General features: G+C 38.7%; 1 protein-coding gene across 1 annotated transcript; it reads left to right on the plus strand.

Annotated features, from left to right (window-relative positions):
- Positions 1-259: 259 nt before the first annotated feature.
- LOC119657276 (cytochrome P450 4g15-like) lies at positions 260-27,540 on the plus strand. Its single transcript, XM_038064115.1, has 5 exons — positions 260-733; positions 8,997-9,194; positions 9,640-9,822; positions 25,995-26,915; positions 27,035-27,540. Exons 1-5 carry the CDS (start codon positions 526-528, stop codon positions 27,208-27,210), a joined length of 1,686 nt encoding a protein of 561 aa, XP_037920043.1. The 5' UTR covers positions 260-525; the 3' UTR covers positions 27,211-27,540.
- The last annotated feature ends 83 nt before the right edge of the window (positions 27,541-27,623 follow it).

The raw sequence follows: 27,623 nt of genomic DNA on the forward strand, positions 1-27,623 counted from the left end.
GGTGTTAAATGTTACTTTAAGATCTAGTTCATTTGCAGACATCCACCTAATAAACAGGAATCCTCTCTATAATGAGTATTTACAAACACGGGCTGATACTTCCCTTTGACGTCAACTGATTCGTACCCCCATCATAGCATTCTGTTGGTTGTGGAGCTTATCCATATGCAACACATGCAAGTAGCCAATGTATCTACGAACTGTTTGTAACTAGCGAGAAATTATAATGAACTGAAAGCCTATAAAAGAAACTCGAATATGGGCAAGCGGCTACAGTAACTCTACGATTCGCGACAATCTAAGATAGGAGTCCGAATCGGGTTGTGTCTAGTGTGGAAAGTGGTTGTACTTAGATGTAAGAACACAATAGTGGAACAATCTTCTTTAGTGAAGGAAATTACTCAAGAAATTGAGTTAAGTGCGGTGCAACTAAATCATAAAGGAAAAATATAAGCGAATTTTTAAAATTTCTTACTGAAGTGATTGTGCGACCTTTTCGGAGGCGGTACAGGAAAACCTTTCAAAATGACACTCACCAAGGATACTATGGCTGATCCAGCCATTATTTCAGCAACAAGTGTTTTCTACTTCCTGCTTTTACCTACACTTTTGCTTTGGTTCATTTATTGGAGATTATCACGAAGGAGATTGTACGAGTTAGCCGAAAGAATCCCAGGACCTAAAGGACACCCGATCATTGGAAACCTTTTGGATGTTATTGGTTCATCTGCAAGTAAGTGAAAGTGTATATACGATTTTAAAGGACAAAAGGTGATAAGGTGTAAGGATTAGTTACTGCGGAAGCAAAAAGAAGATTTCCCTAACAAACCCTGTAAAGTTAACTGAAGATGGTCCAAAGGTATCAATAATATTCAGGTGCAAAAATACAGTGAATAGTACAGCATAAAACTGAACTCAACTTTTAAGCTTGTTTTTGAAAAGGAGGGAAGCAATCGATTCAGCAACAATGAAGTTATTTTATGTTTTTATGATAGCTACAGAAATACAAATACCCAATTTAAGGCAAACATTTTTAAATAAACACCTTGATATGTTCAATAAATCAACTAAGATGCCCAAATTTACAGAAATCAGTCGCTCATATTTGCAAAGTTCTTGAGAATCTCTTTCAAAGTTATCTCTGTAGTTAACTCCTAACAAACCTCAGCTTCCAGTATAGAGTGCGTCACTTCATATAACACCATGATTTAACATTCCTGGAAATCATCCTTTTCAGTGCCTTCTCCTTGACGGTACGATGGTCGAGTTTTTTGGGTTTCAGCTGCCCGCGTTTTGTAGCGGAAATAGGGAAGTAACTTTGAGGAGACTGTTTTAATGTTCGATGCCTGACTCTAATTTGAGCCGGACAACTAGTGCAAATAAATTATCCTTTATCCTTTCTGACACTGGACCACCTATGCCGTCCCAATCTCGTGCATTGAAGCCTTTCATTGATAATGACTGACCAAATATGTTTAATGTAATCTTCTAGAATGTTCTTTCACAGCTCCTTTTATGCAAAATTGAGAAAGGACATTTCGTAATGAAATCCACAACAGCAGAGTGGGTAGGGACGCAACAATAGAGTAGCGTTTGAACCTTTATTGCTATATTAAGGACCATGTCAAAATAAGCATCACTTTCAAAATAACTTTCACAAAAAATATGAAGTGATGGGTAAACAATGGGTTCAGTTTGTACATACGTAGCGCATAGAGTATGTCCGTCAAATATGTCAGACTATTCACTTGAACGTGATACTAACATTCTATATAAAATGTCTTAGGATACAGTCAATTAATGGGAGAGACTAAAAATTGTACTATTAACTTTGTTAATAAGGGTAGGATTGCTACCAAACTTTTCAACAACGTGCTTCATCTTATGCTATGACCTTCACAATTTCAAATTTTTCTCCAAATTTTATGTCAATAGACGCAGCCTTTTTCGAGAAAACCGCATGTGAAAGACAGACAGAGAGACAGTGCATATATTTGATAGGGTTTTGTTTTCCTCGAAACCATAAAAACGAACTAGTTCAGCTATGTTTAGAGAATCTAACTTTCCATGATCATTATACAATGTCAAAATAAATACCACCTTCCGGCAATTCAGATGACGTATATACTTGCATATGTGTATAATATTGTGGCATACTCATTGACCATTGATTGCCTTATTCAAATAAAAAAAATATATAGTGACACACAAGCAATCCGGTAATGTTAGAATTCAATATCAAATAACGTTTGGTTAGCTTCCCATTTCTAATCTAATATAATTAATTTTATATTTCATCATTCTCTGAATACTTTTCTTAATAAAGAATTTGAATTCAATACCATCAATAACATTTCGACTTTTATAATTACATGCTTTCATAACGGTATTCAGTAAGTCTAGTATTCAATGACACCCTTGCGGTATACCACAAAAACTGCACTCTTTTACTGTACGTAAAAGAGTCTGATTTATTTCATCTTATTACATTGTATTATATTTAGTTAATTAATATGAGGAATAGGAGCAACCATGTGTATAGAAATTTGCATATTGAGAATTTCGTATGTTTGTCTAATTTGAAAATCAACATCCAAAGTAAAGCTAAAGTAGCCTTTGAAACCAAATTTCGAACTTTTAGATGAATGAGGTGCCTAGCTATGTCATCATTTTCGTGGGTTGCACTTTGAGCTCACAAAGATATTGCCGTACCGCTCCTGACCAATGGAAGCAAATATCAGTTTTGCACAACTACTCCAATCTTATCAATGGAGCGACAACCCCATAGCATCGAAGGTACAATGCCTCCAATTATGGAATGGGGAAGCAGAAAGAATAACGCAAAGGACCGAAGTTTATTAGAGGCTTCTGCCCAGTTAGATATTGTTCTGGCCAACGCCGGTAATGTAAGTAACTTTCAGAATGGAAGGAATCGTAGACCTGACCTTTGTTAGCCCTGAATTGTATGACCTGGCACTTTGACGAGGACTACACCTACAGCGATCCCCGAGCAATTATCTTCGAACTAAAAGACAGCCATACAGTGGCAAATAACATATCCAAAGCCGAGAACGACATCAAAGGCACTGCATGAACAGACCTCCATGGAAGTGTGTTTTGACCAACATACTAAGGTTGGCGGCCCTACGAAAAAAGCTCTTCATGTCACACAATCTATCTCTAAGGCATGTGACGCAATCATGCCTAGGAGATGCACTAGTTGAATGATGAACTCGCCGGCGTTCGATCAGCCTGCCACCGAGCCAGACGAACGTTCCAGCGAGCGGTAGGTAGGATCGACCAAATGCGAAACGAGCATGCATACAAGCAAGCCCGCAAAAATCACAAGTTGGCCATTCAGCAGAGGAAAAGAAAAGCTTTAAGGAGTTCTGCTCTGAGACGGATGTAGCCCGTGGGGGAGCGCGTATAGAATTCTGATGGGACGATTCAGACACTGGTAATCTCCGCAGATCACGGGTCCTACTCTCTTGTTGAAAATTATTCAACGGTTATTCTCCCAGGAAGAGAGGGGCGCTGAAACCACTCAGAGAACTCTGAAGGTGATGGCAATTACGTCAGTAACCACAACCGAGCCTGTTGGAGGCAGCACAATAGGTGAACACAAAGCTCCTATGTCTTCTAGACACTATGTGTAAAATACTGGAACGAGTAATCTGTAGATTGCTCCCGGTGGTTGGGAGCCAAAGTGGCCTCTCGGATCGTCGATAAAGTCAAATTGATGCCATCAAATTGGTTACTAACTTGGACGAAAACACATTTCATGGAAAGAGTAGTACCTGCAAAAATAGCATGTTAGTAACCTTGAACATGGAAAATGCATTCAGTTCGGCCAGTTTGAGCCGTATACAGCAGTCCATGGCAACGAATAGTGTTCCCACCCACCCCGCTACCATTGTGGACAGCAACTTCCGAGAACGTACTCTATGGTATAACACCGATGATAGACCTCAGGAGTTCATTGTCTCCGCGGGTGTCCCGCAAGGCTCCGTACTGGCCCCCCTACTGTGGAAAATCATGTACAACTATTCTCACAATCTTCCGGTTGTGAGGGAGGAATATTCCACGTTTCTCAGCTGTAAATCTGGCATTTGTTCAAACTGTGTAGTGAAACTACAACTCATTATGACTAAAACTGGATAGTACACTTTATTCTCCATTTTGATTCATTGCTGACCCGATGTTCCCATTAGGTTTCCCTGCTAGATTTGTTTGATACTACAAATTTCCCTATCGAATGTCTTTCTGATATTCCCGGAGTATTGTCATGAAAAAACGAATATATTCCATTACATTATACCTGATTCATCATCGATTGGTCTTACGCATCCTATCAGGATTTCTCAGAAACATATCTCGTAGTGATAATGCTTACAGTTATATATAAACTTTGCTTCTGCTGCTTTGCTTCTGTTTTTGAATCTCGGGTTGAATCCTGATTCCGATTTGTTATTTGCCCTGCCCTTAGCTAGCTAGCTTAACCAAATCCTCCAAGAATCGGGCCCGGGATGAAATTTATGCGGGCCGCTCTATTTCTATAATTGTGTTGCTCCATTTGTTGTCTCCTCAGGGCTATGCAAACCAAACGTACACCGTTAGGGATTATCCTGCACTGTCCACTATAGAAGCTGATTAAAATTCAACGTTGCGCTCATTAGCACTTCCACATACCCAATAGCTGGATTTCGCTTACAGCACGTTGTTATAATGAATATTGTTCCCATTTTCTACTCCCCGAATTTATCCCGAGTTTTTTTAAGCACAACCTTACATCTCGAAGATGGTTTGTAACTACAATCAATTGTGTGGTTTGTATCGTTGAACTTTTTGATTGTCCTGTGTTTCAGGGAAAGGAAAAGATTGTTTTTTGGCTAGGGGAAACCCTATCGTATTTATTTGCAGATATCGATATTTATGGATCCAGTTGCCCCGCCAGACAGCTTTTAGGGATATCGAATTGGTAGACCTCGGCGCAAAACCTGGATGTCTGGAGTTCCTTATTAAGACAGACCTAGACCGGATACCGGATTATGATGAGTTGCCCCCTTCATCAGTGCTTACAATCTGTAGATCTGTGGATTGCGTTGAGAAAGGGAGCAACTGGCTTCCGAAATATCGATATCTGCAAATAAATGCACAAAAGTTGCCCCTAATAAAAAAACAGTCATTTTGCTTCATTACAAACATGTACTATCTTTACCTTTTTCCCCTACCGTTGTTGTACACCATGTTAAACACTACTTGAGTTCACAATCAACCCCGCACCAGAGCCGTTTTTCCTCCGAGAAGCCGCCGACAGAAAAATCAAGATAACTACGAATACAATCCGTTGCTAAGGATCTCCCGATCTGATTACAGTTGCCCGATTTTGATACATTATTCTGATTAATACATTTTTAGACAAATCGGTAATCAATTTTATAGTTTCAATAGTGAAATCACGAAAATTAAACAAACAATTTGATAAGTATTCAGGCTATTATTTACCCAAAACAACTATTACCCACTTTTGCATATTCCCCATACTGCTTGAAAAATATATGAGACAGTAAAAGGACAACTTGCCTGAACTTCATCAGCTTTAAGTACCAACATATGTTTCATATGTTGCACTCTCAAAATGCTCAGAAGATCGGCTCTGTGACAGGTCCGGCTTGTCTTTCTCCCGGGTTCAAAGACTTCATTTGCCGAAGTTTTGAGTACTCATATCTTACTACAAATTTCCAGTCGATCTTCTCTCTTTACTTCGGTCACTACTATTATCTGCCAAGTCTCTTATAGCAGTCAAGATCCTCCTTTGCTGAGGAAATAACTCCTAAATTACAACAAAATCAGTATGTGTAATCTCTGGTATGGTTTAAGACTTTTTCGTTCCTTTTCAATCAGTCTTACTTACCACTTCTAGGGGAATCACTCAGTGTGATGGCCGAGTATTTTCTTTACGGGTACCACACGTCTGCTAAAATTCGCAAATCCACGCTTCACTTCACGGTCTCCGTTTTTTGAAATTATACGCTCCCCACAGACTTCTTCTCTAACTATCATAGAATTGGTGGATAATTATGGGATATGATTTATTGAGGGTAGACCTCAAGTGTCAAGACATATTATGCATCAGAGCAACGTTAGCCGGACCGATCGAACCCTTTTTCATACCTTCGGAAAATAATCACACATGAACACAGAGTGGAAATCTGGGCGATGCTTCTCACGGTGTTTCTCCATGAGTAACCGCGCAGCGTGTATTGCATCATTAGCTCCGCAATTTTTGACAATCCCCGCTCGTTTCACGGTTATTTGAATGATTTTGCGAATGCCGTGATCAAGAATACATCCAAAAATCTTCATGGTATGGGACAGCCACCGGATCCCTTTCTTTTTCCATACTGTAGTCAGGTAGTGTCCTGAATTCATCAATAATCCGATCGAAGATCTCACTGAGCCACAGTGTTGAGTTCTAGCTCTTCGCTTTCTAGAGCTCAAATACGATATCGTCAGGTCCTCTTGCTTTCCCCGATTTCATTCGTTTGATAGCTTCCTCGACTTCACTGACAGGGGGAAATGGTCCAAATGGAGGCAAGTCTAAGACTTGTTGGGAATAAGTGGTTCCCGAAATATCGGCATTTGCAAAATATAAATCAACAAGAGCGAATAAAAAAAACAGGTTTTATTATTTCAAATGTTAGGTAGGTTAAGAAGTATAAATATACTGTCCTGGATGTCCAAGAAAATCAACCCTATGCTCGAGTGAAACTTTTCAGAAAAATCACGGACATTCATTTCAACTATGTGGATATAAATGACTTCTTATTTTATTAAAACAAAACAGTGCTTCCGTCTCCTTGAGAAATATTTTAAAAATAAATTTAACTACTCCTAATTTTACAAAACGACACGAAATGAAAAAGAAAATACCGCTCCTGCCTAGCTTGGCGAACACTCATGACTAACAGCTACCCAGGTTAAACATGACGGAATACCGAAAGCTGGACGCTTCGGGTAAAAAGGTTTTATGTTCATCATGTCTGGACATAGCTAAAATTACAAAATATTCCATGATATGTCTCCAAATTCCAACCCTGCCGTTCATAAGAGTTCATTTTATATGATGATGACGTCATACCCATCTTAGGTTGCGATAAATTCACGTGAAATGCACAATTTTGAACTTCTATAACTTTGTTAATAATTGTGTATTGTATTATTACTTATAATGGTACCAAATTTTTGTACTTCTAGGATGAACTTAGGAGGAGTTTCGGTTAAATTTCTAAAATATAATAATATGCTATTATTTACTTTATTTGAGCAGGTATCGGAATAGGATGTATTTTGAGGCCTAGATTTTGTATGGGTTCTTCATTGTGAATTGGATAGCTTCTACAAATGAGGCCTGTTACATTTTTCGGGCATACGTTTTTAACCCTCAGTCCCCTATGCATCGCATCGCCCAATATCAGAAATAAAATCACGTTCTAAAAATACTAATCAATTCATTTGATATCCCACATGACCATATTCTGTGAAAAAAAAATGTGCACCCGCCTTTCGCATATATGGAGAGCCCCCTTAAACTCAACTGCAAATGGCGCCACTTGCTATATGTAACTCATCACAGACGGTATGTTCTCACCAAATTTCGTGACAATAGCTTCAGCCGTTCCCCAATAAATCGGGTGTGACAGAGAGGCAAACAGAAAGGCAGACAGACAGACAAACATTGAATCGATTCTAATTTGTTGCCAACCTTTTTATTCAGTTGCTAAACAGTGAATGCCGATACAAGAAAGTGGTCCAGAGCTCTTTAAACTATAATAAATTTTCGTTCAAATAAATTAATATATTTTGATACCGCCCTACTCCGTTCTTCAAGAGCAGATGTACTGAAGGAGGGAGTAAGTCACTCCCCCGATGTATTTACATGAATAAAATTGATTTTAGTTCAAACAACTACTGTTTTATTCACTGAAAGACATCAACAAGAAATCGGAATCTAAAGCAATCATAAGACAATTTAAAAGATTATACCATGACGATTAAGGTAGGAAGGGATTTATATATTTCCTCTGTAAGAATATTTAGATGCATATACCTGTCCTGGGTTACAGTCAATTTACACAAAACCGGCAATAATAATAGGATTTCCACTAAACTTCCCAGTATCGTGCTTAATGCTATGCACTACACTGCCTGCAGGGGGTTCACAATTCCAACCTTTCCGCCAAATTTCCTGTCAATTAGTGGGATCGTTTAACGGACAGACCGACAAACAGACCTATTTTAATAACATCTTGTTTTACACAAAACTCCAAAAAATAATATCGGGATTGCCCTTTTCTTCACAAAAGCCACCTACATTCTCATTTAATTGGATGGAAGTTCCATATTGTTCGTTAATATCGATCACTGGCGAATCTGCTACTTTAACTAAAATGAACAAGCATGAAAATATGTTTCCAGAAAGGAGTGGAAAGTGAATCTGAATTTATATTTAAGTATTATATTTTTCAAGCCTATAAACAAAACAAAATTGTCTCCCTCCAACATGATCCATGCTTCCAAAACCAGAAATTCCTAATCATGTACCCAGTTTATACTGGCCACAGACAGACGAACGAAGCGGTTTTAATAGAGCTTTTGTGCTGACTGCAACATCCTAATAAAAGTGAATAAATAGGTCAAGAGTAATTACCTATTTACGAGGCGCATTCACACTTAGACATATGAATCAAACGTTTAAAGCAAGCATTTTGAATAAACTCTTGTAGAATGCTCTTTGCGTGGAACTTGCACGATTTTCCCCATTCCACCCTTCCTTTTTAAAAATGAGTCAATAGTTTTTGGTAGATATATCTTCAATCAATTATAAATCTCTATAGCAAAGTACTTTTTATTAAGATCTAAATAGATTTCGTCTTCATTTTAAGTTTGCCTATATAGAACCTTGAATCTACATAAATGTATCTTCATCTTTCTAGCCGTATTCAAGTGCGTGGTGAGTAAAAGCATGAATTTCCCCAACCTGGCCAAGATCTGGATTGGACCTCGACTTGTTGTCTTCTTGTACGATCCTCGAGACGTCGAAATTATTCTGAGCAGTCAAGTTTACATCGACAAATCACCAGAATACGAATTCTTCAAACCATGGCTTGGAGATGGTCTGCTCATCAGCACAGGTACGTATGACTCCAGAATGTTAATTGCATTTTTTACATGCATTCATGCCTTCGCTAAGAGTGGAGATTGCATAATGCAGTAATAAATTAATTGTAGTTAACCTAATGGAAGGTCTATCATTCAATGCATTCTTCAGTGTTTTGCACAGTATATTTATACAGATTCATTCAGGAAGTCATTGTAAGGTGCTTGTCGCGTTAACATAGTTTCGCTCTTTTAGATATTGAGTGAGGCTTATTTAAGTAAATTTGAATTAACTAAAATTACTTGAAAAGCAAATTTAATTATTGTTTGCTTTTACTTTGTTCTGAATCCTAAATCTAAGCTTTCTGACTTCTATCTACATCAGACCACGCACCCTCTCGATGACCGCAATGCCCCATTTAACTCTAGTATACTAATTGGAAGTAGTATCTAACTCAACCTTATTACACTCCCTAACAGGTCGTAAATGGCGCTCACATAGGAAACTGATAGCTCCAACCTTCCACTTGAACGTCTTGAAAGGTTTCATTGACTTGTTCAATGAGAACTCTCGACATGTAGTCGCCAAACTGAAGGCCGAGGGGAGTAAAACATTCGATGCCCACGATCATATGAGCGAAGCTACCGTTGAGATACTTCTGGGTAAGTAACTTTATTTATTTTTCCATTCAATTCACTCGATTATGTCACAATAGCAACAATTCACCTACATCCATGCGTTACATGCTTACTGTTTGTTGGCACATCATCTGAAGAACTATTGATCGCGGCACCACCCTGATAGGTGCGTGTTAGCTTTGGTGTATCTACCGCTCTTCAGAATTAGTTTTGCAAAGCACGTATCAGATACCAATGGCGCGTGAATAAACTGTGATAGGATCAGACCATGTGGTACTAAATCGCTGCATGGTTTTCGAAAAAGTGGCGAAAAATTGCATGGGGGTTTCACACTTACACATAATGCCTAATAAAATATTTGGGGACTGCATTACAAATTCAATTCATTACAGTCACATAATATCTTTTTATTGCCGAATCAAGGTGGCTTGAATGTTATTAGATGTAATTGTCAATTGGAATTAAAAACAAAATAATTCAAAGCACATATAAAGGGTGCAAATGTAACTTTCATGGAAAATGCTACTGGATTCTCCTGACAGAACGACAATTTGCTTTCAAATGTTGGTTAAGGAATTTATAGTACACAAAAAATATCTAATGATGTGAATAAAAAGCATAGTTACGATTCAAAGTATCCGACTAATTTCTCTTACAAATGCAATATATTAGCCCTAGCTGAGCCCCCAACATAATAAAATCCAAGACAGAATTCATTTATTCGCTTGCACACTTGCACACATCTAACATTACCTCACTGCCCTGCCTGACATTTTTATTTGTAATTAACCATGGCGTGCGGTAGCCAAGCTAGATGAGAATCAGCCTCTCGATTTCGTTGTTCCAGGTTCAAATCCCAGTGGTGTCATTGACTTTTGTGTTCCTCCGTGTGCTGGTCATGTTGCTATAGGTTTATCACTCGCATAACATTAGGTGAAATGGTAATGAAATTGAAGCGCAATCTTATTGAAAATAAAACAAACAAAATAAAATACTACTTCACGAGGAGAGCTACGATTTAAATCAGCAGATTCATGCCATTCCCACCTCGCCTTTTCATTGTTTGTTGTCTTTCTGTCAGACCTCATCATTTCTTTGATTAGGTTATAGAATCTTCCGCCAACGTCCATGACGTTTTTCTCCCCAGCCCCGGAAAATAGAAGGCTAAATAATTTAAACTGTCGGGTTCGACGGAGAATTCAGGACAGTTCGCAAACTCATCCCGTCCTTAACAATATAATTAATTTGACAAAGCAATTCATCAACCAGTGATTTACTTTGCAGTAGGTAAATAATTAACTTTAAGACGATCTCCCAGTCAGCAAGCAGAATTTTAACTGCTTTCTTTTTACTCATGTTGTCATATGCTCAACTTGTCTACCAGCTTCTCCAATATCTAATAATGTCTAAGAGACCGATGAAGCAGAGGATACAGCAGATATTTTTTTAAGCTTTAGTAGCAAAACGTTTTTCCACTGCTCCGTACTTATTGCTAAACTAATTTGATCTACCCTTAACAGTCAACTCAGGGTTCTAATCGATCACGGAGCCTTGTTTTTCGCATATTTTAGAAAATATCCCGCAGTTCCTCCGCACATATGCATTTGCCGAAAAACATTTCATTGAAACGGCACCTCAAACCTATTCTCCTCCCGCTTCAAAAAGATTTTATGTTAGCAAAATCCACAGATAAAGTACTAGAAGTAATTTTTTCCCACCTATCTTGTTCGTAATGGCTTTGTAAACAATTCTCCATGAGTTATTATTTGTTTTAGGGCACATATAACAACCATACTTGCTCCCCATATAGCTCTCTTCAGGTTATTTTGAAAATTTCGATATTCTTACTCGTAGTGATCCAGCTTCTCTTATCTAAACTGTTCCCACTCGAAAGCGCTCAGCTGCAATTTTTGAGCCAAAGCCATCTAAACATAGAAGTATCTAAAGCATCCGATGCACGAATAACAAAGTTTCGTCGTGTTGGACGTTTACTGCACTCAGATGAGCTGTGAATATAGATGTCGTTGATTTCCGGTTTTGAAAAAACTACCCTTAAGCTTGACATAGTTTTTTGTTCGATATGTTTTCCACATATTCCACATATTTCCACATATTCAAATCTTTCTTCTTAATAGACGAAAGTGGAAATCTTAAAAAGGCGCTTTTGAACCAAGTTGCAGCAATGTATGATTTTCAAACACCATTAAACGACCCCAACTTTTTTGCCTACTTCCCCATGAGACCACTATGCAGAATTACCTCGCACAAAGGGGATGTCGTTCTACGCCTGCTTGTGAATGCCATGGGTCTGTCGCATTCCCCGGGCCGTGTTTGTAGTTATTGTAGAATTTATCCCGCTCCAATGTGCCTCTAACTTCTACATCTCCTCTAGGAGAAGTGAAGTGAAGTCTGATATAGGTAACTAAGCTACGGCTCAACATACGTCTCTCCTCCATAAACTATAGGCATAATGTACTCCGGACACTTAGGTGACGGGGCATTCAGAACAGCAGCATTTGCACCTCTAATGGTCTTGAAAGTAAGTCTTGAATTACCCCACTTATTTGCGCAGGTCATTGCCTGCCTATGTGCTTGTAGCCGTTTGCCTTTACATCATGGATCTCCCGTACAATCCGTGATAAGGTGCCCTTTTCCTCGACACCTCCAGAACTTTTTCGTTCTGTGCTTGTCACTGATAGTGTGGCAAAATTGTTTAAACAGATTTACTTTCAGATAATCTACTTGACTTGGGCTAATCAACTCAAGCATAGCTTTTACCAGCAAGCTAACAATACTTGTCCATGTCCCTCCTACTTTTAAGCTACTTAGGCCGAACTGAAATATTGCGAAGATATCTGCCTCCAACCTGGCCTCGTCTAAATCGTTGAACTAGGCTTGCTAAATTAAATCCTTCTCTGCTTAACCTCGGAAGCTTACTTACTTACTTATTCCCGATGGAATTTCTTCTTTCTTATTAGGTATTCGGACTTCCACTTGCTGAATTGCTTATTTTCATAGGCGGTCAAGCAACTACAATCAATGTATTGCCTACTTTCCTAGTAATTACCGCATGTTCAGTTTTCTGTGGTGAAAAGATGTTCTTCTCCTTGGATCCTCACCCTACCTAAGTTAGTAATAATAAAATAAAGCCTCCAAGCAATAGGAAAAATCAACAAAACCTGAATGTTCAATTTTACACCTGAAACCAAACAAATTTCACGTTAGTCCTTTCTCCTATCCCTATGCCGAACAAATCATATCGTGTTGATAAAATAATGCCAACTCTGTTTTGATTTCAAAAGTAGACAAGTTTGATCGACTTTATGCTTTTTGAAACCATAATAAACACTAATACGGGTTGCGATGACCTGAAAACAAATCCATATCCATAGGATTCAAGGCTAGACAAAGCTAATGCTGAGGAGAAGCATAAGTAATCGTTTGGCCACATTTGATCCATTAAACAATCACTCTCCTGCAAAGGTTTCGAATAGAACACCATCAGCCCTCGCACTCCACAGTTTGGACTTGGCATCCAGTGGTTATTAGCTTTTTCCTAAATTGAAGCCTTAACCTGCGATAACAAGTTAAAAGTTGAAGTTCAAAGCTGCCTCAATGACAGGACGATGAACTGATTACGCACAGGCATACAAAAACTGTTACAACAACTGCAAAAATACGTCAACTGAAATGATAAATATTAAAGGATATAGTTTTTTTTCCTTGAAAATAGGAAACCAAACTTTTGGAATTGCCGTCCCACCTAGTAGAAGTGCCCTATCCGTTTCTTACATGACATTTCCATTTGTTCTTTGAACATTTTTCTCCGGACCTTTTATAATACGCTAAGGATATCTGTGGGTGGAAGCTTTGTAGATAGCAGTGATTCCATCAGAAAATAGTCGCTTCTGAAAAGAGATCCAAATGTCCTTAAGGACAGAGCCAACTGATCAGACGGCGCTTCACCACTGCCTGAGAGGAGCGTGACTGAAAATGGTTGGAGACCATCAAAAATCTTTTTTATAAAAAAAAGTCGGGTACTTAGTCAAAAAAGATGAGTCCATGTATCAAAGAATGGGTGAAAGTTTTTTTTCCAATTGAACCGTTTCAAACTCAGGATCAGTTTTTAAGCTGGACAAAGTCAGGTCAGGAGGATTCAACCTGGAAGAGATTACACCGACTAGGTCTTATGTGTAAAATCAAATTATTGACCTCTTTTTGATCCCAGATTAGGCAGCAAAAGAGAAGTTCAAAATTGAAAATCATCAACCTACTCCCACACTTCGCAACAATGAAATCGCGGAAATTACACAAGAAGGGAGAATACAAATCCCAATTGTCCTACTATGATATATGGGAGTGAGAAGTGGACGATCTTAGGCGTATCATAAAAGGGAATAGATATTGTGATGGTCGAATTCGTTTATCCTTAACGTCTCAATCTCGCTACTCGAGTTCAAATGGTGATTCATCAAAGATGTTTGCTTCCTTCTTTGTGCTTGCACTACTATTATTATTTGTGCAATAGTATGAGATGATAATGAAACTGAAGCATAATCTAATTACAAATAAAATGTTAAAAAGATAACTATCGTATTCAAAAATGTCTGACAATTCGTCCTCCGGGGAGAAGTAACTCTTCAGACCTTGTCCCACCTCTGCCCTGCGGAGAATCCTGATATAAACAGATATTGGCAATTTTGGTTCCAATTACTTTGAATCAAAATGAAGGACATGGTAATGAATCATATCGAGCACCACACCATCGGTCGGTTCAGTCCTTAGCTGGCATGAAGCTGGACAAAAATTATTTTATTCGAATCTATGAACGGTCCTGAATTCCTTGTGAATAAAAAATGTAGATATTTGTCCAAAAAAGAGGGGTCCGTTCAATTTCTACACGAAATTAATGCCGTCTACCATTTAATAGAGGGAGGCTCAGGACCGCTCAAATCCTCAAAAAAAACAAATTTTTTCAACTGTCCGAAGTTTCGCAAAGAATAGAACAGGAAACATGTATTAGATGATTTCGAACGACATAACAGCATATTTTAAGCCATTAGGCATTTGTGCATATAGACACACAACGCACAGACAAAAGTAAAATTCATAGTTATACAATAATGTACGATGAATTACGTCTATCAAGCTACTAAAGAAATCATATCGGGGAAATGCACTAACTTGTGATTACCCAATATTTGCATTAACTCAACAAAGCCTAAATACCTTTCCCACGGCTTTGAAGAGAAAATTAAACAATTCACCCCATCCTGAACCGGTGTAAAAATTTTCCGCCTTTTTTCCGTGAAAAACAACGGTGAAAATGGAAATATGTTTTTAAGCAAAATTTTTGATTTTGATTATTTTCAGCTGAATTGAGTTAGTGATGCAAAATTGAAAGCTTTTTGCTTTCAGGTAAAAATTGGAATCGCTACACGTAGCGCGGAGAACTCCAGTTACGACTTTCAGCGGAATATTGTCGCGTAACTCTTTTATTTTTGGGTTAAACTTTTCAAAAAAATTCTCAAAAGTTGTTCGGAATATGCCTCATATGATATCCAATTTAATTAAATTCCGAATAATTCTTCCCACTAAAAAAAATCTACGTGAAAAAATGCCATCTAATGTGGTTTCCCCCCTTAAAGAAAAAAATAACCGCCATTTTTACGTGTGGAGTATGTCCCAGTTCGCAAACTAAGATTATTAAAAAATATTGAATCTTAATCTGCTCCACCTGTTCCATAAACCTTCAGTTTCTTAAAAAAAAAAGTCATGTAAAGTCGATTGTAGCTCTTTGGCTTCAATGCTCGCTCTTTAACGAAGCCACTCGAACGTCTTTGGACCGGCAAATTCGCATTTTATTACGGCTATCGACATAAACCTAATATATGATACCTTACCTGTTTAACACCGTAATTTTCGAATAATTCGGAATATCGAGAAATAACTTTGGCTATCGTACATTATCATCTAAGTATAATGGATGGCAAAAAATCGATTTCTCGGGCCCAGCACACCGGATGAGCCTTTTAATTATTTTTATAATAGAATCGCACACTTATAGAACGTTCAAATATCCCTGTCCTGAATAGAAGAGGTGGAAGCTCCTTCATATCTGAGTGTGTACTTTCCAGTCTCCAACTGTATAGTTCTGTATATAATTTAAAATTCACATTTACCTATCCAAAGGATTATCCTTTATCTCTGTAACCCTTTTCATTGAATGCTGTAGAAGATCAAGGGATTGAATGCAAGGAATGGGTTATCCATGGTAAACAACGGTGAATTCTCTACCCATATTGCTACTATGTTTTCAATCATGTTTGCAATATGTACGTATTCGTGGAAAAAAAGAACAATCAGCAAGTGTAGAATTTTCCAATCGGAAAATCTGAAAGAATCATCCTATTGATTTCGCCAAACACCATTTCTTGTTTCTTCAGTGATAGAATTTTCTGCTCCCATCCCTTCCTACAGTTTCGTTAGGAACTTACCTAGTTTATATTGATGTCATCCTCTTACCTGTGAATGGAGCACGTACTTTCTCATGTATATTTGTTCGATTGAAACTCTGTGATTTGCTCAGCTTTTTTAGATTACGAGAATGCTTTCAAGCCATGCACCGGTTCCGTAACCGATATTTAACATCTACGTAACATATACTCTCTGTAAGGTATAATCTTCAAAAGTACGCAGATCCCAAAGACATGGACTGTCGGATACAAGAGTAAATACAATCAGGAATCAAAGAAACAACGGAAATTGAAATAATTTCTAAATAATAACAGAGGATAGAGATACCTCTCAATACCGGTGTGTAACCATTGCATACCTTCCAATAGGAAACCACATTGAGTAATTTGATTGAAGACCTGAGATTTGCTATCTAAATAATTAGCTTCAGTAATTTCGCCGTGTCCTATGTCTCTTCCCTCCCCAACCAAATCATTCATTCGAAACAATATCAAATCGCGAAAAGATAGTTACAACTATCCATGCAGCCATTTCTCAATCGACGTAATAACATGGAACGAGCCCCATTATCTAATACCTGATCCTCGCCAAGTTATAACAAAAACACTCTCCCAGTGCACGTTGTAACGACGATCGACTTGCACTTTCGGACCCGGCAAATCTGAGTAATACAAAACCACTTTCTCCGCATCTGAGTTTATGCGATTCGAATAGAAATTTGCTTATATATCATGTAAACTCTGGTATGCAATTGCGAGATTGCATTGGCAACAGCTTCATGTAACGGCAATTCCCATGCATGCTGCACCTAAGCCAAGTAATCTAGCGAATACAGGGTACTTACTTTACTATTGGACTGTAATTACCAACCGTAAACGGACATCGAATGGCACTAGCCGTGGCAATCCAGCTCGGCGTTATGCTATTTCTTAAGCCAATTTATAGCGCGAAAACCAATGTGTCGTACATGTTGTGCATGCACAGTACTTTACTAACACACTGACCCAATAGAGAAATGATTATAACTATAATGTTGAAAGAAATACCCAGTGATTCATATACGAGTTGATTGAAGAAATGCAGAAGAATCACTTGACCACTTGAACCTGGTACTACATATTTGTGTGCCTTTCAATAGGTAATACCTTCTCCCTCGTCAGGACACCGACTTTGGTCTAGATATTCTGTTCTTTACACATGCTTTTGAATAGTAAAAGCCAAGATTACATTTTTCCAAAAGTCCTACCAATAAATCTGAGATTTTTTAAAGAAAGGAACCGTTTTTAGTTTTTCGCTAGTATTTTTATGTTGTTCTCTTCATCAGTGCTACACGTCTTAGCAATGTAGCGCTGATGAAGGGAACAAGTAGTTCCCGAAATATCGGTATACGCAAAAAAAAACCGTATAATTATTTCAAATAATTTAATTGTTAGAAATAGCGCAAGATTATACTTAGATAAACCTGAGATAATTTGATCGAAACCTTCCCTCTTATACCAGGGTGCATATAGCATTTAAAATGGTGGCAGTTGCTAAAGCTTCATTTGCAACTAATGTCTTGGATAGTAGCGCCAATAGCAGTATACCGAACGGTGTAAGTAACTTAAAACAAATTTACTCTTACCTGTGAGAACCACATCATTCCGTTAAGCTTTAGCGTCTACCGAATCGTGCTATAGTTGCCGTGATTGCTCTTTCCTCAGCGAAGTGTAGAAGAGTGCACGGCTTACCTTGAAAAAGGCCATTGAGCTATCCACATTTGAAAGCGGGTCCTTTATAGAAAGATTCTTCTAAGCGTTTGCTTAATACGACAAGAACTAGTTTCCTCCTAGAACATTCACTAGATCTATTCAACTTGTCAAGAAGCAATATTAACGACCTTCATATTTGCTGGGGTACTTCTAACATTGATATTCCGAAAACTATTCTACTAGAATATCTGATAGCAGCATGGCTGATGATTTTCAACTCGGGTAATAAGCCCACTTTCTTAACGTGGCCAGGTGCGAACTCGTTAACATTGTATTATGGCAGCATTCCCTCATATAGAGAATCTGGCCAAAGAGTAGCGAGTATCAAAAGGTATCCCATTCTCAGATCAGGTCTCATGTCAACCAAAACATTACCTAAACTGACTTAGACATTACCTTACTACAAATAACTCTCGCAGCTTTACCATCAAAGTTCTCGTCACGGCGAAGAATTCTTCTGATGATAGAAACAATAACTTGAATAGGATTTTTGAACTTGGTCAAATAACAACCAGATTTCATCCGCTCAAATGTGTATATGTCCGAAATCACCATTATCATCGTTATTAACAGCGCAGCAACCGGTATCCGGTCTAGGGCTGCCTTAGTAAGAAGCTCCAGACATCCTGGTTTTGGGTCGAGGTCCCCTAATTCGATATCCCTAAAAGCTGCTTGGGGTCCTGACCTACGCCATTGCTCCATCTTAGGCAGGGTCTACCGGGTCTTCTTTGGACTTTCCTGGCTGGATTATCCTCACCCATACGGATTAAATGACTCGCTTACCGCAACCTATTGAGCCGGATTTCCACAACCAGACGATCGTAGCAGCGCTTATAAATTTCGCCGCCTAGATTCTTCGGAAGATTCTTCTCTCGAACGCGGCGAAGAGTTCGTAATATTTCTCGCTAAGAACTCAAGTCTCCGAGGAATAGATGAAGACTGACAAAATTACTGTCTTGTACAATAAAAGATAGATGATGCAACTGCTAGCCATATTCCAAAAAAATTTTCAATGCTTACCATCATCATCATCAACGGCGCAACAACCGGTATCCGGTCTAGGCCTGGCTTAATAAGGAACTCCAGACATCCCCGTTTTGCGCTGAGGTCCACCAATTCAATATCCCTAAAATCTGTCTGGTGTCCTGACCTACGCCATCGCTCCATCTTAGGCAGGGTCTACCTCGTCTTCTTTTTCTACCATAGATATTGCCCTTATAGATTTTCCGGGTGGGATCATCCTCATCCATGCGGATTAAGTGACCCGCCCACCGTAACCTATTGAGCCGGATTTTATCCACAACTTGACGGTCATAGTATCGCTCATAGATTTCGTCGTTATGTAGGCTACGGAATCACCCATCCTCATGTAGGGGGGCCAAAAATCCTTCGGAGGATTCTTCTCTCGAACGCGGCCAAGAGTTCGCAATTCTTCTTATTAAAAGCCCAAGTCTCCGAGGAACAGATGAGGTACAGTAAGAGCTTTGACCCTATGGTGAGACGTTTCGAGCGGAACAGTTTTTGTAAGCTGAAATAAGCTCTGTTGGCTGACAACAACCGTGCGCGGATTTCATCATCGTAGCTGTTATCGGTTGTGATTTTCGACCCTAGATAGGAGAAATTGTCAACAGTCCCAAAGTTGTATTCTCCTATCCTTATTCTTCCTGTTTGACCAGTGCGGTTTGATGTTGTTGGTTGGTTGGTTTTCGGTGCTGACGTTGCCACCATATACTTTGTCTTGCCTTCATCGCTTACCGCACAGAAAAAATCAAATCTTTAGTATGGGCCAATGATGTTCTGGGCGTATAGGGCAATCCGGCCTAGCAAGATAGCGAAGAATATCTTATAGATGGTACTCAATAACGTGATCATTCTATAATTGCGTAATATGTACTTTTTATGTATGTACGACGTCACACACCTTAAATTGCATACTTCCAATTTAATCAATGACTTCGTGGCATTTTAGCTTAAGAAAGAGTCCAGCCTTTTTTTCCCTCAATGTGTCTGCTTTCACTAAAACTTTTATTCCAGGTTTTTTGCGTATTAACTTTTGCCTTCTATTGAAGCTGACGTTCACAACTCATTCTACAAGAACAAGAAGAATTGAGTTTACATCCAGCAACTAGCTTGGCATCTTAAGTAGGGCGGCTTTTTAAAAATGAAAAGTTTGCTGAGGTCCCAGTCTATAAAAGCTAGGTCCTTCCCTCAATCTTATTGTTAGAACCGAAACTTATCTGAACCTCAAACCAGATTGTTATACATAATACACTTGTTGGAAATTACAAAATCGTGTCTGTTCAACCACAGCCCGCACGAGTCCAAACTCAATAGCCAGGCCCTGTTCAAAACATAGAGGGCCCATGGTACCCTGAAACTTTTCCTGAATACTCAAACCCAGGGGTCACCGATTCAGAACCATAGATACGGTACATCTCACTTGTATATTAGGAATTGGCTTCGAGAAAGTTAAGCCCTAAATCTAACACCATTCACCAGCATCATAATATCCCTTAGTACCTCAAATTACACAGAATACGATGTACACTATGCTTAACCTAATTAGTGATCCTTTGCCACCTTCCATGAAAACAAAAAGAACCTCAGCGTATGCGCATATTGTACACAGTTCAGAGAGATTGTTTAGTAAATTGTCTCTCAATCAATTCTAAATAAATGGACCTGCGATGGAACTCAGTAAAATCTAAACACAATTGTCCGTGAGTACATCCCTTCTACAATGTCACAGAAATTACTTTCCTGTGAAGTCACCTCTCAGTAATTTACCTTCCGGAATTTCCCAATCACAGCAGGTCAACTTAAATAATAAAAAACTCCCTTCAAATCTACAAAAAAAAATGAACCAAGCTACTCTCTCCCGCATATACCCACGTATCGTTAGTAAATCTACCCGATCAGAATACCATATTGTCTGATAGACATCAGGTTAGCCATTAATATGTCCAATCGGAACACATCTTCTCCTAGGCTTTACTAAGAACCAAAAGAATATAAATGCATCTTTTCGATTAGAAATTACTTCTGATTTCATTTAATACTTCAACTTCAAGATCATCACATGAACAATCTTTCAGAAATCTGAGGATCAATTATCCCAGAAACAGGCCTCAAAAGAACATCGAACGTAATACCAAACGGCCTACCAAATGCATTTATACATTTCAGCAACTATCCCATTCCACTTTGAACCCAACCATCCGCGAATGATTCACAGGAAATCTCGTACCCTTCGCTCATATGCCTAGAGGTACTTAGTCTTCCTGACTTTCCACCTCCTACTCCCGATAATAGTCTGAACAACTTAAACTGTTCTTATCAAACATTTTTGGAGGACCACCCACATTCTATCGCAGAACCTTTGATATGCTATATGAAGGCTTTACCCAATTATTTGGAGACACACTGATCATTTGGGAGAATTTTCTCAGCCTTTCGTAGGGAACCATTTAAATTTCCCTCCTTCTAAACTGGTGGGAAACGGCATTTAACTCCCGATCGGTATAAGTCGGTTTAAAATAAAATATGTACAGCAAATTCTCATTAGTGTCTTTCGACTAACATCAAGGGATGAAAATCTACCATTGTCCATCATTTTCCCAATTTCCCAAAAACTTCTGAGCCATATTGTCATATGAAGAACATATCGTTGACATTCAGAAAATACTTTTTTGAATTTTTACCGGTAGAAAAACGCTCAAAACTATGCTCTCTAGGGCGTACAAAGCTGCCCTTAATTTAAAGTTAAACGAAAACGAAGAGGTAGAATCCGCCGGTATTATCGTAATTGTTAACCGACGGCCACATATCTTTCCCTGACGAAGGATCAGAATCGCCATGGTGTCGTCATGGATGTTAATATTCGTATTTGTGTTTGTCCCGGTGGGTTCGACCAACCACTTGTGTAGCATACAAAAAGAAATACAATTTCCCTCAAAATGAAATGAGAAAAAATAAAAATCAAAGAGAAGAGACCGTGTGGCTGCCAGAGAGAAGAGACAGCAAACCCGAAAGTTATAGAGAACGTAGTTTCTGGGCCCAACGTGTAAGAAGGCACAGAAGACATCGTTGAAAATGCGTGGCGAGCAGCGCACATTTACACTCCTTTTTGTTCTTATTATGGACACCGTCACACTGGACCTCCAGCGCCCTATACGCTGTTTTACGCAAATAATGTTTTCCCAACCTCTTATAGCAAAGCTGATCTCAAATAACTTGTTCAGAAATGAAATGATCACCTCATGCAATACGGTCTCGGGTTCAATTTGAATAAAAGACAATGTTTGACGACAGATCCTAATGAAATAGGCGCTATCACTGTCAATGGCAGTGACTTAGCCAAAACTGAGCGATTTAGATATCCGGATCAACGCTATCAAATAATGGTCAACTGCATGTTTTTCAAAACCAAATCCGCATTTATTGTTTTTGAATTAAAATAAACACATCGGAGCTTTGATTAATAATAATAGTATCAACGCAATGCATCCAAAAATAACTATTATGTCCCCCAAGATTTACATGATGCTTTCTACTTCTAGAAATTCCAGCCTAGCATCTGGTATTAAGTGTTCTCTCAGATAGGTCAAACTACTTCGCACAAATGCCGGACTTTTTCCAAGAATACGTATGGAGATTTCAAAACTCTCCCCACAGAATCTGCAAAGAATGTCAGCAGATATCCCTAGCTTCTCCATTTGGTAGTTTAGCCTGCAATGGCCCATGAGTGTTCCCATTATGATCCTAAGGCTCTTCTTAGTGACGTCTTAACAATCCCGCGAATATTTTGGTCCACATCTTCCCATTCCATTCCTGGTAAATTCCCCCAGTATAGCTCCCTGAACCGTTCTCCTTCTCCTTCCTCCATACTATCCAGACCCTTTTGTGTGTAAACGTCAATTTATTAAAGCATTCCCATAAGATAGACTTCACTAGATTGTTCCCAAGGGTATTGATAATTGCCTGGCTTTCGGTTTAGTTTCTTTTTACAATTTTTCTGACATTCAAATGTACCCCAATGCATATTCAAAAGAATGTCTTTGGAAAGGCTGCTGTGGTCATACCATTTCTAACAATTAATTGGCGTTAGATGGTTACACCATACGACGCCATAGGTTTGCCACCAAATACATGTTGTCAACATTGCCCTAACCAAACAAATAAAGCCATTTTCAAAGAAACCTAAGGTGCTAGAGCGACATTCATATTGTCCACAGGAAAAAAACGTTAAAATTCTAGCAGGTGTTCCAATAGGAAAAATGTCTATGGGGCTGGATAGAATACAAGTTACCGCGAGTAGAAATTATCGTCTAAGGGTACATTTGTTATCCGTTATGAATTACTTAATAGATAGAAGGTGCACTTCACTAGAATTTAGTGGAGATCGGAGATGGTAGAAAGGTGCCAAAGAATGCAGCAAAAGAAGAGTATTTGCGTACTTTCACAATAATAACAAAGATACTTCGCAGACATAAAAATCCTATACAGGCCATTTAGATCACCCCCATCTATTTTTCATTGAATTCGAAAAAAAAAACCTGCGGGAGCGTTAGCAAAAGGCGTCAACCTATTTGTCAATGTAATTAATATGTTTTTTACAATCAAAATCGAAGGTCGCTCTCATCTACAAGAGATGCATCTTCCTTAACATCAAAGTCAAGTTTCGGTTGCTCCCCACAAACGTTCTCCCCTTCCTTTTATGGGAAAAACACTGCCAACGGAACTTCTATGGCTTCAGTGATATCTTGGTTATGATGTATTATCAAGATATTCTGGTGGGACGAATTAACATTTTTTGGACATGTAGTTTTTTTACATCTATCGACCGAATAGAAGACGAAGACAGTCATATTTAAGCCAGAATTACTTGGTGTAAAACAGATAAAAAATTTCACAGTTCTCAAAATATACTGTGCTGCAAAAAGCAATCACCACGCCTAGAGTATTTATCGAACATTGAACAGATGCTTCTAAAAACCGCAATATCTCCTTTTTTTGCTCGGGATGTGAGGGATCCTAAGTCTACATCTACTTGATGTTGGGCCGGACCAGATAGAAACCAACTTACTCTCACTTTTTTTATCCACGGATCCCTCATCTCGGGCATAGCAACCGCGTACTCTAAAAATAGAAAGAAAGATGACTAACAGTTTCGTCCAGGAGAGAGGCAACTCATTAGACGCTGCTTCACCCATATCCCACAAATTTACTTTGGCCTGCCTTAGGCATAAAATACTGGCGGTTTATGTTGGATATAATTCGCACCCTTGTTGTGTTTGCAATAACATATTGCAAAAACGAGCGATTTTCATCTGTTACCACTATCGGTCACGCTGCTCCCAGGACAGAGGTGAGCCAACGTCTAATGAGTTGCCTCTTCCCTGGATAAAACCGTCGGCCATTTTTAAGGTTTTGTGTGAAACAAAACCTTATTAGAATCGAGACGGTGTCTGTCTGTCTGTCTGTCTGTCGGTCACACCCGATTTATTCGGAAACGACTGGACCGATTGTCACGAAAATTGGTGAGAGTATGTAATCTGGTGATCCCTTTACATGCAGTAAGTGGCGCCATATTGTGTTAAGTTTAAGGGGGGGCTCCCCATACATGTGAATGGAGGGTGCAAATTTTTTTTTCGCAGAATGTAGCCATGTAGGGTATCAAATGAAAGGTCTCAATGAGTACTTTTCGAATCTGGTTCGATATTTGATATTAGGTGAAACATAGGGGAGTGAGGGTTCAAAATATGACCCATAAAAAGTGTAACAGGTCTCGTTCTCAGAACCTATCCAACCGAAAAATCTGAAAAAAATCACAGTCTTGCATCTCTTCGAAATCTAGGCCTCAAAATATATCCGGTTCCGATATCTGCACAAATAAAGTTAATAATAGTATATTTCCACATTTTAGAAATTTACCCGGCACCCCCCTTATGTTCATCCCAGAAGTACAAAATTTGGCATGCGTGTAATGAAGAATATAATGCACAGTTTGGTCAAGTTTGAAGAAAATCCAACTATTATTAACAAAGTTATAGGGGGTGAAACTTTACAATTTTTTGTGAATTTCGTGCACTCTACAACCTGCATGACGTCATCATCACATATCAATTCTTCAATACCACAACGAAATGAGTTATGAATTGGGTCGCAGAGAATTATTTTGTTTTAGTTTTTTAGTTATTTGTCAGCCAGACATGTGTGTATGTAGGTATATAATAGATGCGTGCTAATGAACTTTGCGGGTAGTGCCTAATCCAAACAGATATAAGAAGTAAATGGGAAATATGGGTACGATCAATTTATATACGTGCATATATGTGTACAGTATTCGGTAATAGGCAGTTTATTTGTTTAGGGTGAGCGTGATATCTATGGCTGTAATATGTACGTATGTCTCGTAGTTTGGAAAAATATGAAGGATTATGTTGGATTTGTAGCTATATACGGACAGAAAAATGTGCCTTGAAGTTTCTCACATAAGATGAACACAAAACCTTTATACCCGAAGCGCGAGCTTCCGGTATTCCCACTTGTTCTTTCTATTTTTCGCAATATATGTGCTTCTGAGAGCTCGGGATGGAAGAGCCTTTACTTTTCGTATTCCATTCAGTCTTGTTAGGCTCGTCGGAAGAGGTACAAAGGGGCGATTAACCCCTTGGCCCGGAGTTTTCTCTGCACCCGGAATATAAATTTCATTTGAAAAAAGGGATAACAGAGGGCCCACATTTTTTCACCTCCGCCGCCTTTCCCCATTGTCTTTGGCTCTTTTAAAAATTGAACTTCTGAATTGCATAAAGAAGGAAAAAAAGTTACTACTTTTAAAAAAAATCATCATCGTTTATTCATGGAATATCATTACATGCTAATAATAGCAAATCATCTCTAAAGCATAAATTTAAGGATATATGAGGACAGTCATAATAATCTAATCAACTTCCAATTTAATTGCAGAAACCGCCATGGGTGTTTCAAAGAAAACTCAAGACAAATCAGGCTATGAATATGCATTGGCTGTAATGAAAATGTGTGACATTCTCCATGTACGCCACCGCAGCATATTCCTCCGCTCTGAATTTTTATTCACACTCACCAAGTACTACAAGCAACAAGGACGCCTCTTGGACATTATTCACGGTCTAACAACAAAAGTCATCAAGAAAAAGAAGGAAGCACTAGAGAAGGGTACCGCCGGTATTATACCTTCGGCCAAAATCAATGAAGCCTACCTCAAGAAACTTGACTCAGTTCCAACAACCGAAACTGCATCCGTGGATGGACTCTCATTCGGACAATCGAGTGGTCTCAAGGACGATTTGGATGTTGAAGAAAATGACATTGGGGAGAAAAAACGTTTAGCATTCTTGGATCTGCTGCTGGAGAGTGCTCGCAATGGTGCATTAATCTCAGACACGGAAATCAAGGAACAAGTTGATACCATCATGTTTGAGGGGCACGATACTACCGCGGCGGCAAGTTCATTCTTCTTGTCATTGATGGGAATCCATCAGAAAATACAGGATCGAGTTATTCAAGAATTGGATGAAATATTCGGTGATTCTGATCGCCCAGCCACTTTCCAGGATACACTTGAAATGAAGTACTTAGAACGATGCATGATGGAAACATTGCGAATGTTCCCACCGGTGCCAATCATTGCCAGACAATTGACGGAAGACGTGAAACTCGCGTCAGGCGATTACACTGTCCCAGCAGGCGCCACTGTTACTGTGGCTACATACAAGTTACATCGCAATCCATCCATCTATCCTAACCCAGATATTTTCGATCCTGACAATTTCTTACCTGAGAGACAAGCGAACAGGCACTATTATGCGTTTGTTCCGTTCTCAGCAGGTCCAAGGAGCTGTGTCGGTAAGTAAACCTTAAGTTTTTATCTGTAGTTGAAAAACGACTCTATTTTAATAGCAAAACGATAATTCTTTGAAACTACTATTGTCATTCGACCTATGTTCCTATTCTTTTAAATGCAGGTCGTAAATACGCCATGTTGAAATTGAAGATCCTTCTTTCGACAATCCTTCGCAACTTCCGAGTTTATTCAGATCTCACCGAAAAGGACTTCCAATTGCAAGCTGATATCATTCTAAAGCGTGAGGAAGGTTTCCGAGTACGGCTAGCTCCAAGGCAAAGGACCGCCAAGGCTTAATTCGAAGCGCATCTTCGCCATCATTCTTTAGACTTTAGGTTTTTAATGATGATATAAAAGGTTTTTTTTTTAATTTAATGTTATTTAGTGTCACTCATTCATTATTACTATTTTTAAGCAAGAGGAATGCACACGTGACAAAATATGCAAAAAAAAATTATAATACACTTGAAATATCTGAATGGGTTTTTAGTCTACCAATAATTTTAAACTGCGGTGAAAGTGAGAATGTTGTCGAAAATGTGAGAACAAAAATCCTGATAATACATCGCTTAAGACTATTTTCGGAATTGATTGTAACATAAGAATAAATTTGTTGAAAATATAAAATGTTTTATTCCTGAACTTGCTAGCTAACGTTAAAGCATTCAAAACACTTGTGGCTTTGTCCTTCGGTACTGATAACTCTGATA

Source organism: Hermetia illucens, chromosome 5 (assembly GCF_905115235.1).
Source record: "Hermetia illucens chromosome 5, iHerIll2.2.curated.20191125, whole genome shotgun sequence".
NCBI classification, from domain to species: domain Eukaryota; kingdom Metazoa; phylum Arthropoda; class Insecta; order Diptera; family Stratiomyidae; genus Hermetia; species Hermetia illucens.

Coding starts and splice junctions, on each gene's coding strand:
- LOC119657276 (XM_038064115.1), top strand. CDS start 526: ATGACACTCACCAAGGATACTATGGCTGATCCAGCCATTATTTCAGCA. Junction 734..8,996: donor TGTTATTGGTTCATCTGCAA/GTAAGTGAAAGT, acceptor TCATCTTTCTAG/CCGTATTCAAGTGCGTGGTG. Junction 26,916..27,034: donor AGGTCCAAGGAGCTGTGTCG/GTAAGTAAACCT, acceptor TTTTAAATGCAG/GTCGTAAATACGCCATGTTG.